General features: G+C 44.2%; 2 protein-coding genes across 4 annotated transcripts; one reads left to right on the top strand and one right to left on the bottom strand.

Annotated features, from left to right (window-relative positions):
* Positions 1–1,052: 1,052 nt before the first annotated feature.
* Positions 1,053–9,199, bottom strand: LOC120661646 (eukaryotic translation initiation factor 4G-like). The gene is made up of 12 exons (XM_039940551.1): positions 8,971–9,199; positions 8,572–8,771; positions 8,299–8,477; positions 8,064–8,195; positions 7,828–7,886; positions 7,664–7,723; positions 6,015–7,382; positions 5,773–5,926; positions 2,938–5,701; positions 2,237–2,431; positions 1,809–2,158; positions 1,053–1,701 (listed from the first exon to the last, which is right to left on the bottom strand). Exons 2-11 carry the CDS (start codon positions 8,715–8,717, stop codon positions 1,831–1,833), a joined length of 5,385 nt encoding a protein of 1,794 aa, XP_039796485.1. The 5' UTR covers positions 8,718–8,771; positions 8,971–9,199; the 3' UTR covers positions 1,053–1,701; positions 1,809–1,830.
* Positions 9,200–9,600: 401 nt separating this feature from the next.
* On the top strand, positions 9,601–12,313 carry LOC120661648. Of its 3 annotated transcripts, none has more exons than XM_039940554.1 (8): positions 9,601–9,756; positions 9,942–10,021; positions 10,498–10,587; positions 10,750–10,878; positions 11,122–11,202; positions 11,294–11,342; positions 11,434–11,542; positions 11,718–12,313. In XM_039940554.1, the coding sequence occupies exons 3-8, from the start codon at positions 10,551–10,553 to the stop codon at positions 11,910–11,912; spliced, it is 600 nt and encodes a 199-aa protein (XP_039796488.1). In that variant the 5' UTR covers positions 9,601–9,756; positions 9,942–10,021; positions 10,498–10,550; the 3' UTR covers positions 11,913–12,313. The 3 variants fall into 3 exon arrangements, with proteins under 3 accessions (XP_039796488.1, XP_039796489.1, XP_039796490.1); XM_039940556.1 differs by having other exon boundaries at positions 9,604–9,756; positions 11,294–11,329; positions 11,718–12,018; XM_039940555.1 differs by lacking the exon at positions 9,942–10,021.
* Positions 12,314–13,089: the final 776 nt, after the last annotated feature.

Here is a 13,089-nt window from a genome sequence, read left to right as displayed (position 1 = left end):
ACAATTGTCTGTACGTTCTCTTGTTTATAACTTTTTTTTGAACTTAACTCTTGTTTATAATTGTCAACCGTGGTTCTGTTCGATGTGGTGCAGCCGTGGAGTAGCAGTTCTCCACTGACACATGTTTGGGCATTTGTGGCATTTGCTCTCCAACGTCACACAATGCACTCTCCGTTAACTGTATTAGATCGTCCTAGTGTTCTCGTAATCCAACTGGATTTATATATTTTTAGCTTAAAATTATATAAAATTAAAATATGATTATTTTAGAATCCGATTCTTAGATTATCTAGACTAAAATTTAAGGCTTCCACTTTCTTCCAACTGGTTATTACTAAGGCTAGTAACATCCATGTATCATGAGATTTGGGGATCGGAGGATCTTTTGGGGGAATAACCTAACTGCTTAGCATATTATCCAGGCTCTATTCTAAGACAATCGTGGAACAAAACATCTGAGAGAAAGTGGTGTTTCTTTTGTGAATTATTCTAAGGAAATTATAGGGTCATTGGGAAATATGGCTGGTGGATTAGAATCTATTGATGGTACTTGATTCAATACTAGCACGTTAATCTTCGGCACATGTGCTTTCTTAGCCCATGGGACAGGCCTCTACAATAGGACTCCTGGAAGAGGGGAGGGGATTATATCCTAGTGTACTAAGTAAATTCTCGGTCCCAGTGTAACAAAACCAAATGACTAATTACAGATCAACAAAGAGAGCTTTCATTATAGCAGTGGCATAAGCAAAAGAATCGTCGGCTAGCTGGCATGAAACCTGGTAATTACTAGTGAAAGATCATCGGGGCATAATGTCAGGGGCGAAGCACTGAAACCACGTTCCCTACAGTTTTTTTTAAAAGGCGTTCCCAATAGTGTTAGTTTAATGATGACGATGACAAGATACTTCAGGATGTAAAGAAGCCAAGTACCCGCGGAGACCACCCAGTGGAGCGAGCAACAGCATGAGAGCAAGAATCAACTCAGTCGGAAAATCTGGCATGACCCACCACTAGTAAAAGAAATCGATGTCAATCAATACCACATGACGTAACATCATCATCCACGCGAAATTGATAGTCAAATGGTTGTATATCGATGCTCACCCCTAACAGACGGCAAAAACAAATGAGCAGCCACCACACCCCCGACCAGGCCCATATATATACACGAGAACCTGAGGCGTCAGGTCCACAATAAATACACATACACAATAATGAAACGAGAGAGGAAATAGCAAATTACAGCAAAATTTAAACAAGATTAACATACTCGGGCAGTCACGAGAAACATTGGCTATCAGGAAAATGCCGCTAAGTTAACCGACTATCAATTCCGATCACAAAGGAATAAGGTCAGCAGCCCGCAGGAGGCATAAGTTCAACCTACAGTTCCCCCGACTACCAACAATATTGGTTAGCAGACTTCTCCCCGTGATCACAAAAATATTCCCTGATACTCTTATGGGAGCCTAGCTACCTCCTTCAGCCATAGCATTCACGATGACCCTTCAGCAACAATAACTTAAACCAGCACCAACTCTGAAAAAAATGGGTGACCCATCACCTTCAATCTCCTCAAATAGAACATCAGGTAGCAGCATCAAAGGGGTATCTTCCAGTTCATCATAAAAAAGGCCAGCAGGTACTTGTGGGCAGAGAAAGTAAGCCGCTTCGTGACAGCACCCGTGAGTTGGTAATCTGTCATCAAAGAGTAGTTTACATTACAACATCAAGGTATAAAGTTTTCAGATCAAAGAGCTCTAGATATGATATACTCTAAAACACCTGGACTAAAACAGACTTACCTAGTAGGAAGTACTTAAATGCCTACATAAAGGCGTCCAACTTTGATCGCTTAAGATGTTGTGGTCTGAAATCCTCCAACTTCAAACTGGAACTTGACTTGACCTCATTCAAGAATGAATCACCCTTTTCTAATCTTATGGAATCCAAAACTGCCCAAAGGATATCAGCTGCAATACCATCTTGGACAAGATGTCCTGGTTCTTCTCCACCTTCTTGAATCAATTTACCTACCTCTTGCAAGGGCAATATGTTTTCCTGCACAAACCTTGCAAGAAGTCGCCCAAGATACTCAGCGGCTCTTGGAGCATCACTTAGAGTATCTTCAAATGAGATAAGAACAATTCCAAGCCTAAAAATATAATAATTTAGTCAACAAATCGTACATTGTGGCAGAGAATGATGATATGAGAAAATATGAGACACCTACCCATCAGTGAGTTGCCGTTTGCTCAACAAATTATGTCGACCACTGCAAAGGCTGACAAAAAGTTTAGCCAGCAACTCTCTTTCCATGTCTTTTCTCTCAAAGGAATCATTTACCCAAAGTGATACAACAGAAGGATAGAAACTTGGAGCATTCAGCTCCTCAATACACAAGGCAACTTCCTTTTCATCTTTTGCACTGCCAAAACAGAAGTTGTTAGCAGACAAAATAGGACAACTGCAGTGCTAGAACTATCTCGTCATACCATAACAAATGAACCCGAGCATTTAGCAAGGAACTAAAATATACTTGATAACCCAAACAGTACAAGCAAAGTCCCCAATCAATCCATAAATTTCATGAATAATGTGCGACTTTGCAGATATCTATTGGGGTAAAATTCTCTGGAAATGGTAACATGTTTCATCACTTCTGTTTCTAAATATGTGACCAGTATGTTACAATCACATGCCCCTTAATCTCAGAAAAATAAGCAAATCAACTCTTTGCGAAGTGTATAAAGCAGAGAAATATGCAGTTAACCTTCACAAGCAAATAAACATTAAAAAATAAGAAGTTACTGAGACACCATATTTTAAGCAACAGGTGCCTGTTTATCAATAATGGTCAAGTGCATAGCACATAAATTCATATTTGAAGCAAATAGAAGACAAAGTTAACTGTAAACACTTAAAACTTATTACCTGTAATATTCCTTGATGGCCGAAATAGATTTTTCTCGCAAATCATCCTCAGAATATGATTTATTTCCTGAACGGCCTTCCTGGCTGGCAGGCCTCTGTGAAGGCCCAGCCGATTGACTAGAAGCTGTGATTCTACCAGAGGTTCGATCAGCCAGAGAATTATAACCATTAGAACCAGAAACCATCCTTCTGTGGTCAACAACAGAAGGAAGTTCAGCATTTGATACTGGTGGTTGCCCTCTTATAGACATACCCCTAGCAAGGCCGCCTTGTGGGCCAAGAGTGATAGCTTCATCCTTGACTGCACGCTGAGGAAGAGGAACAGTTCTACCGTCAAACTGATGCTTTTCCTCAAACCGGATGTCTTGTGAACCAAATCCACGTGAATGTGGAGGCATTCCTCGAATGCTCCCTTGTTGGGAACTTGGCGATGCTAATGCAGATGAGCCACGGGGGCCATAATCCATAGGAGGTGCTCCTCTTCTTGGGGCGGAACTAACAGCTGGACCACGTCCAAGCCTACTTGATTGAGCATGTCTTTCTTGAGCTGCATCCCGGTGAACCTCATCAATCTTCTTGGGACCTTCAACTTTACGCCTCTGTTGCCATTTATTTTTCCGTAGGTCAATTGAATCTCTCAACATAAACCGCACACGAGAAGACAACTTCTGACTTGTTGACATCTTCTGCATTATATCGAAATACACATCCATGTGCTCCTTCGCCTTTACATGATCTATCATCTCTCCAATTGTACTCATCAATTTGCATAGTGCTTCAATGTTCTCTGCATCAGGATCATCATAATTTCCAAACAATTTTTTAATGCACTCATGCATTATCCGTTCCGTCAACATCCTCTTTTTGTACAATTCTCCAATCAACCTAATGTTTCCCAACATGCGCCTTCGAGCACGGATTCTCTTTTCCTCCCTCTCTTCTTTGGTTTGTTTAATCTCACCTTCCTCCTCTGTTTTATCAGCTTCAGCTTCTTCTCTTTCACCTCTCTCAAACTCCTCTTGGCATTTGTTCAAAAGCAGTCTCTTAAATGTAATCTTTTCATTGTCTTCACTAAAATCTGGCAAGGCACCAGCCAAATGGAAGCAAAAATTAGCATACATTTCACAGAAAGTTGGTTCCATCAAAGCTTTGTCAAATATCTGTGAAATGACCCCTGTAAGAGTTGCTACACTATCAATATTGACTTCCTTGACTTGTTCAAAAAGCTTTTCAAAGTTTTGCGGAGTCAGCTTGTTAAGAATGGCTTTCAACTGCCTCTGCTTAGCCTCTTCCTCATCAGAAACTTTGCCAATAACATACTTTCTCTCTGCTTTGTGCATCGCTTGCATGGGTGTGACAGGAGAAGGCATCAGACCTTTTTGCTGCCATCTATCAGCATCAGAGCCACTGCGAGATACTTGAGGTCCAACAGAATGCATGGGTCCTAGAAGAAGTCCACCTGGTTGACCACGTGGATTCCTCAAAACACCATGATTACCTCCTGGGCCGCCACGATAATTGATAATTGATGGTCCATTTGCTAGGTCCATGTCACGACCAGGACTGAGAGGAATTCCTTTAGTCCACCTGTCATCAGCCATGGCAGCACCACGGCGGTCACCACGAGAAGTTGGCCGGTCGGAACCCCTTCCAGGACTCGGGTGAGGCTCACGATCAACAACATAGGACTTGCCTGTTAAATTATTCATTATTGCATTGACAGCTTCATTCATCTGAAATCCAACAGGAAGACCAGTACAGTGTTGTGACAAAGTCAACAGGAAGTCCCGCGAGTATTTCTTCCTGCCGTTACCTTCAGTTGTATCTGCCTCTAATACTTTTGTGGTGCCAGCCCGATTTACAGAATCAGATTGCAGCTTTGGAGTAGACATGTCTGCTGCATCTTCCCAATCATCAGGCTCAACTTTTTTCTTCGAATCATCTGCAGATGAACTGACCTCCATTTCTTGCTCATCAGGCAGCACAGGAGTCGTATCAACTGTTGAAGAACTATCCGCTCCCTCTGCAGTGCTAATAATTTCAGACTTATCTTCTGGTCCCTTGTATGCATTATAAAGATCTGAAGTGCCAGCTGCATCAGCTTTAGAAAGCATTTCCTTTCTCTTCTTCTTCTTCCCAGCTGTGGATTTTGTCCTAGTGATCTCAACACTAGGTTTTTCCCTTGATACTGGTCGAACAGAACCTGTGGTTGCAGCAATTGATTGATCACTGGACATACTTTCAGATTTCTGTTGTCCCTCTGATGAAATTTGAGTAACATTAGAAACAGCTAGGCCTGTTTCCGGACTAATATCTGAATTGCCATCAATGGCACCTTGAACAGTAGGCTCTGAAGTTTCAGAAGTAGTCACAACCACAGCACTGCCATCAAGAATATGCGATGAAGCCTCGGAATTCTTGGATGAGGAATTCATCATACCTTGTTCCTCAGGTACTGATAGTGTTGACTCTTTTGGTAACTGTTCCTGATCAGTTTCACAAGGTGCTGCATCTGAATTATCAGTATTAGAAGTCACTGCTGATGCCTGTTCAGTCACATCCACTGCACATACTTCAGGTGTTTCACGTTCAGTGGCATCACAAGAAATATTATCCTTGCTAGCATCTGTGGTTATTTTGAGAATGCCCTTGCTTTCCTCACATTCAGCAGCGGAAACAGCAATGCTTTCTGCTCCTTGAGTTTCACTGGTACCCTCGGAAGTTGGTGTTGCAGAGCTACTATCTGTCCCAGGAACATCAGCATCTGACAAAACAAATGAGTTAGAAAATCAAAGAGCAACCCCATACTGTTCTTAAGATATATAAAGAGCTTACCATTTACTGGTATGCTGTCAGCTTCAGCTGTACCAGCCCTACTTTCAGGCAGAGAAGCTTCTGTGCCCGATGAAGAGCTGTTTAAATCCAGCTCTTTGTTCAAGTTCTTATTTTCCTGGCGATCACCAGTATCATCTTCAGCAGATGAAGCTGACTGCACAAATACAACAAGCAAGAATGTGAAAAAACACATAAAATGAAGCAAACAAAGATAGTCTGCTAGGAAGAAGTGGACAACATACTTGTGGTTCAGATGAATTTCTGGCATCCTTTTTAATGACAATTTTCTTATTATCCTTAAATGACCCACTCCTTTGAACGGATTCTTTGTTCTTCCCATCAGCTCCAGATAAAGGTAAGGCTGAATTAGCAGTCACCGAAGTTGGTGGTTTTGCACCTTCAGTTGGCAACAGGCTTACCACAGTGGGATTCTTCTCTAAAACTAAAGGAGCTTTAGTCTCCTTCTCATGGGCTGATTTATTAGAAACTGTGATCCCAGACACTTCATTATCCTTCTGCCGACTTGCTGGAGCATCCTCAGCAGGCCTTAGCTTAGAGGCATCAGATTTACCTAGTGGCGCAGTTATTGTGACCATAGGAGTCCCAGATTTTTCAGCCTGCAACCCACCAGGGTGCGGTTTAGCTGTCATTTGAGACTGCCCCGATACTGGAGGCCCTGCAGATGGACTCATATATGTAATCGCTTGCCCAGACTGAGTGACTGGATAATTAAACCTAGGACCAGAGGATCCAGTAGGAACCTGGCCCACACCTGTTGTAGGAGGGTAATAAATCCCAGACTGATTGTAGGATTTCGAGGGTTGATGAAAGAAGCCAATATGAGGAGCATAGCCACCAACTGGCTGGGACTGAGATTGTGGTGTCAAATTAGGGGCAGCCCTCTGCCCAGAAGAGTCCATCCTCTTATCAAGCTTCAACTCTTCATGAGTGTCTGGATGAGTAATTTTTACAGTAGTCTTCCGAGGAGTAACAAACTTATTTGGCTGTTGCTGAGGATATTGTGGGGGTATGTTCATAGGAATGTTACCCAACTGAGGTGGGAACTGATGACCAACTGAAGTAACATAACTCATACCCTGACCTTGATGCATCATTGCTTGCTGTTGCAATTGATGGTGCTGGATAGTTGGGGCATATAGCTGCTGCGGGACTTGCGGTGCATTACTGCCTGTCAATCCCATTGACATTTGTAATGAGCTGGGTACAACTTGTGGCTGCAGTTGTGGACCGTGACCACCAAACTGCAACGGAACTGGTGTAGGCTGATGGTGAAAGGGGATCGACATTTGCACCCCAGGCATCGGTTGAACAGTAGGCCTAAGAGATGTAACATTGGGGACAGATGGAGAAGCGTGCACATCTCTTTTCAATTGAGAAACATGAGGGTTGACGGAGGTTGGTTGGCTGGAACCAACAGCATCCTTTCTTGGTTGCTGCTGGGGAACCTGGTGTGACTGCTGCAACAACTGCTGTGGCTGCTGCTGCTGCTGCTGCTGCTTCTGCTGTTGCAGCTGCTGCTGTGATGGCTGCTGTTTAGGGGCCGGTTGCATTGGACCAGGAGGTGTAACCTTAAGTTCCTCAAGAAGTGCCTGAACAGTGTATACAAATAAAATAGAATCATTTATAGATAGTGACAGATTCAGAATGCCTATCAAATCAGTAGGAATGGCTGTGTGTCCCTCGAGGCAAATTAATCATAAGGACGTAACATTTTAGCAAGTTCCAGCAGTCCAGCAAAACAAGCACTAAACTGACAAATACTACTTACAACAGACCAATAAATTAACCAATGTTGCAAGGAAAGGACAAGATAAACAACGTCCCAAGGAATGGACAAGATAAACAACGTCCCAAGGAAAGGACAAGATACCTGATTACGCTTTTGTTCATCCAAATTTGGAGGAGCCGAGCTTGTCCTAGCAGGAAATTGCTGTACAAAAATTTATTTAAATTAGATGCAGGTGGAAAGCAAAAGGTAACTTAAAATTTGTAAGCTTTCAAAGCTGCAGAAGAAAAAGGGTAACAAAATCATACCGGTAGTCCATTCATATTTATACTACCAAACTGAAAGTTAAATCCCTTGGATGATTCCCCTGAAAAGAAGCAAAACAATAAGAAAAATAGGACAGCTATCCATGCATCATGGTATATGTGTAATTAAAACAGGCTGGAACAACCAAGGTGAAGATGCCCAATACCACCATGGATGGTTACCATGCGTATGCAATATATATAATGGCATATAACATTTTAAGGAAAAGAAGGCAAACCTTTTGGGGCTCCCTGAGGAACAGGGGGGTTAGAACTCTTAGGTGGTGCCCTGGGGGCAGCATGGGTAGCTTTTGGCAATGGCGCATTAGCCGGCTTCTCACTGGCAGGTGATGACGACGATAGTTGTGAATCTGGCAACTCAAAAAGAACACATGCAATCAACCAAAGGATCAGGTCACGTTTTGCACCGTTCCAATCACAATAAAAGGTACCAGAACAGGGAGTCAGTCTCACCATGGTGCTGTGGCCGTGGCGCAGGGACGGGAACATGCGCTGCCGCATTCTGAGGTGCGACCGGAGGGCGCGCAGGTGTCTGGTGGGGAACTGGTGCAGGAGCGGGCTGGAAGCCGGTGGTGTCAGGCTGGCTCACCACCCTCTGGTGCCCGCCATGGCCATTGCCGGACTTTCTGAAACTGCAATCGAGATCCAAAGTCCCGTCAAAACCCTACCTTCCCTAACGAGATCGAATCAACGGTGAGAGGGCAATCAGAGTCGACCGGAGTTTACCTGCGGTTAGATGAGAGGGGAGGCTGGCCCGAGGAGCCCCCGCCGCCCTTGCCCGCGCCGCCGACTCCGCCTCCGCGGTGGCCGCCGAAGCTGCTGGACCGGCCGGGTCTCCTGTGCCCCTCGCCCCTGTCCCCTCGCTGGGACATAAATCCCTGTGACTATCTCCTCCGATCTCCTCCTTCTTCTCCCAGCGAGCAGCCCTGATCCAATCACACCGACCCACCCAACAACAGAAAAAAAAACTAAATCACCTGGAACGAACAAACGAACAAAATCGCGGAAAGCAACAAACCCTAGCGCGAATTCCTCCGCGCAGCGGGCGGCGGCGCGGCGGGGGAATCCCGCCGGCGGGGAGGCGAGGCGTACCTGGGGGCCCGCCGGCGGGGAGGCGAGGCGTACCTGGGGGCCCCGGGGGCGGCGGCGCCTAGGGTTTGGTCGTGGCCAGTGCGGGCAGGCGACACGGGGGGCCGAACGAATTGGTGGTGATGGGTTTGGGTTGGGGGGAGGGGGAGAAGTGCAATCGAAGGAAAGGGAAGGGAAGGGGAGGCGTCTCTCTAGTAGTAGTATAGCCAGGCAGGCAGGCAGCCACAGCAGCTGCAGCAGCAAATCGAGGGCGATACGATTACGCAAGGAACCAAAAGTGTAGCCCGATTTCTAATCTCAACGAAATTCCGAGGCTTTTTCGAGCGGTCAAGGGGCCAGATCGGACGGACGGGGCTGGGTGGCTGCCGTCCGCTCGCGGGGCCGCGATGTGCGCCTTGGGCCTAGTTGTTTCGAGCTCGGCACAGTTGGGTTGGGCCGGGCCAGGAGGGCGCGCACGATGCGCGAACCAAAATCTACCATATTCTCTATTTCTGTATACCAAAACTCTTCCCTCAAGAGGCCACGTTTCCGCCTGCCTTTGGCCGTCAGATTGCGGCGCCAATGCATCCATCCGTCCATTGCAGCGGAGGTTTTCTCGAGCCTTCCTTCCTTGCTCTTATCCTCTTCCTCAGGCCACCTCACAGGGATCCAATCGTCCTCTCCCTCAGCGGCCTCTCCTTCAGGCTGGCTTTTTTCTTCTCTGTGACCTGACGTTCGCTGCCACGGCAACCTCTTCTCCGGCGCCTGCTCCCTGCAGCTGCAGCCCAGCGAGCGCTGTGCTCCCCCATGCCGTCGAAGCTCTTTCCGGTTCCCCCTGTTACGGTAGGTTAATACTCTGTTTCCTCGATCTCATGGCCCTTGCTCCTTTGTTCAGAGACATGAGATCCAAATGTTTCTAGCTTGCATTTCTCCCTCACTATTTTTTACAGAATTGGTTGCTCCAATTTGTATTGCCATTTGCGCCTAAAGTAGATGCAGGTAGCTAATTTGTTAGAAGGGTTATGCAGGTTCGCAATTACATAGAGAGGTTGAATATGGATTCATTGTATGCTTCCCAGTTGTGACAATAATGGCTGAAATGAATATGGTGTGCCACTCTTCTCCTAATCATTTACACTAATACATTTGTTCTGCTTTTACTTAGACAGTTCATGTGTGGTTTCAGAATTGCTAAATATTTGAAGCCATCCAACGAAGCATAGGTCATTCATACAGCTTCGCTTTCAATAGTAGATTATATTAAACTGTAGACTTCCATTTCGATTAAAAAGACCAATAAAGCATGGTTTGATTTTTTTCGTATTATCCTACGTGCTTCGTATGTTCATCTTCTTTGCCTCATGCCTAGACTGTCTTTTTCTATTTCATCCTCCTTTTGCTCTTCCTTTCCCGTTACATTGTTTTCCTAAAACAAACATTTGCCTCTGCTGTTTCCCACAAGGAAAAAAATGTTACTGTGACATGTTTTCGTATGCTAGACCAGAATTTGATAATTTCTTCATTGCATCAGTCACCTCTCCTTTGCAAAGTATTAATAGATTCATCATTGTTGCTTGCTCTTAGCTATGGCGTGCTCAACAACTCCAGTAAAGTATCGTAGAGAATCATCTTGAACTATGGACAAAACACGCAAGCGGAAGGCTGCTCATACAGGTCAGCCATTTGGAGGTCAAACATTAGCTTCAGGCATCAACGATAAATATATATATATACACACACACAGACACATACATATACATAAATATCTTATTGGCAGAGCATTGTTCTACATACTTTTCTTACACAAAATATGTGTGCCTATGGTCTGTGGTACAGGGAGACCCCCCAATGAGCAATTGACGAATAATGATTCATCCATACCGGCTTCTCAGTTAGGAAGCTTCATTTCAGAATCTCTCCTTCCATCACAGAGAGTGGTCAGACAACGAACCCTGCTATCTTCAGGTAAATCATCAGTTTTGGTGCTTCATGATGCTAACTGACAGCTTGCTTATTGCATCACAATTTTTTTCTCTCTACAGTATTGAATTGCTACACTATAATCATTATTCTGCCAACTGTGGTTCATTAATCTTTCTTCACAATAGATTTGTCACGTCTAATGCCACCTGTATTGCTTCGTGCTCAACCAAACTGTGCCGCTTTCTACATTTACAAACACTAATTCGCATTCTTTGTTTCCAATAGATTTGCCACGGCCAGAGTCATCTACTGCTGCTGAAACACGTAAGAAACGTAAGGCCGCTATAGCTTCTGGAAGACAGGAAGGTGCATTTCCATAGTTATCATAGGCATATGCAGTCAATTTTGCCTCCTACAATTCATTATAGCATTCTTACACATATTTACATCTTCCCAGAGAATTCAGAGCCTCCTCTTCATAACCGACACCGCCGTAAGTTGTTAAAGTCCATACTGTCCCTTCCATATTCGATACACTAATTTAGGTTCTTTTGTTCACCGAATGCATACATATTTACCTGCATATATATGTCACAGGGAATTGTTCCCTAAGAGGACATTCAGGTCCTATCTCAGACTGCTGCTATATGAAGCTGCTAATACTGCAATCAAAGAAACACCGGCGAAACACACATACAAATATCTGGCAAGTTCTATTCTCAAAAACATGGTGCCTCAGCTTCAAATAATGACCTTTTGGCTATATATGATGATAATAGCGAAACTCAAAATACCATTTACCTACATTTAGTTCAACAAGGGGTTGGTTGATCACCTCATATACTAACAGTTTTTGTTTACCCCAATTTTCTCATTCTCAGGCACTGTTTTCGCACCCCTTTATTTGGGAAGTCAGAATCAAACATGCTCATATTGTGGTGCTCGCTTTTGGGCTGAGGAACGAGTACGTGGACATGGACGGACAACTTCTCCAGTATATAACAAATGCTGCAGAGGAGGAAGCATTCTACTACCTCCTTACAAGCCACCTCCGGAGCCCTTACTTGGCCTTCTGACAGGAAAGGATCCTGCACTATCAAGACATTTCTTTGATAACATCAGACGATACAATTCTATGTTTGCCATGACTTCTATGGGCGTCAATGTCATAAATTCTATCAACGATGCCCGTGGCCCTTATGTCTTCAAAATTAGCGGCCAACTATGTCATCGAATAGGATCACTAATTCCAAACGATGAAGCAAGACCTGAGTATTGCAAGTTATATATCTTTGACACTGATAATGAGGTTAGAAACAGAATAGCTGTTGCAACAACCTCAAACAGTGACTTCCAACCAAACGAAGCTATTGTTGCTTCCTTGATAACCATGCTTGATACACACAACTCAGTTGTGCAAGTTTTTCGAACTGCCCGTGATAGGCTATCTATGCAGCCAAACAACCAATCTGGTGAACCAGACGATCGTTATGCTGTCAAGCTATTTTCCACCCCAACCCAGCATGGCAACATTTATAGTGACCCAGTTACATCTGAAGTGGTTGGCTTGGTTGTGAATGATTTAGGGACCACTGAAGAGGGGCGTGACCTAATAGTGCAAGATCACTCATGTCAGCTCCAAAGAGTAAAAGAAACACATTGCAAATTTATGGCAATGCAATATCCACTGTTGTTCCCTTACGGAGAAGATGGTTTCCATGAGAATATTAAGTACAGAAGATGTAGTCGCTCCAACAAGATCAAGCGAAAGGTTGTCACCATGGCAGAATATTATTCATACAAATTGCATGATAGAGACGACGATTTCAATACCCCTTTGCGATCCAAGAGACTAACCCAAGCTTATGAAGTTGATGCGTACTGTTGTGTCGAGGATGACCGCCTGAGATATTACAGGAAGAAATCATTTTAAAAAAATACAGGTCCAGCCCATATAAAGCTTTAGTTGAAGCGGTCAGTAGTGGGATCACTCAAGGTTCAGCTGCAGGGCAACGAATTTACTTGCCAGGATCATTCACTGCAAGTCCCCGCTACTACTACCAAAACTATCAAGATTGTGTTGCACTATGTCGTAGGTTCGGATGCCCACATCTATTCATCACATTCACATGTAATGCTTTGTGGCCAGAAATTGATGAAGCTTTGGCATTCATACCCGGGCAACAAGCTTCTGATAGACCTGATATTGTTGACAGAGTTTTTGAAATGAAACTCAAACTACTCATACAAGAT

This window comes from Panicum virgatum, chromosome 2N, assembly GCF_016808335.1.
Source record: "Panicum virgatum strain AP13 chromosome 2N, P.virgatum_v5, whole genome shotgun sequence".
Lineage (NCBI taxonomy): Eukaryota > Viridiplantae > Streptophyta > Magnoliopsida > Poales > Poaceae > Panicum > Panicum virgatum.
The sequence above is the reverse complement of the archived record's forward strand: the minus strand, read 5'-3'. Positions and strand labels throughout refer to the sequence as shown.

Coding starts and splice junctions, on each gene's coding strand:
- LOC120661646 (XM_039940551.1), bottom strand. CDS start 8,717: ATGTCCCAGCGAGGGGACAGGGGCGAGGGGCACAGGAGACCCGGCCGG. Junction 8,196..8,298: donor GCCACGGCCACAGCACCATG/GTGAGACTGACT, acceptor TTGAGTTGCCAG/ATTCACAACTATCGTCGTCA. Junction 7,383..7,663: donor ATGAACAAAAGCGTAATCAG/GTATCTTGTCCT, acceptor TACACTGTTCAG/GCACTTCTTGAGGAACTTAA.
- LOC120661648 (XM_039940555.1), top strand. CDS start 10,551: ATGGACAAAACACGCAAGCGGAAGGCTGCTCATACAG. Junction 10,588..10,749: donor GCGGAAGGCTGCTCATACAG/GTCAGCCATTTG, acceptor TCTGTGGTACAG/GGAGACCCCCCAATGAGCAA. Junction 10,879..11,121: donor ACGAACCCTGCTATCTTCAG/GTAAATCATCAG, acceptor TGTTTCCAATAG/ATTTGCCACGGCCAGAGTCA.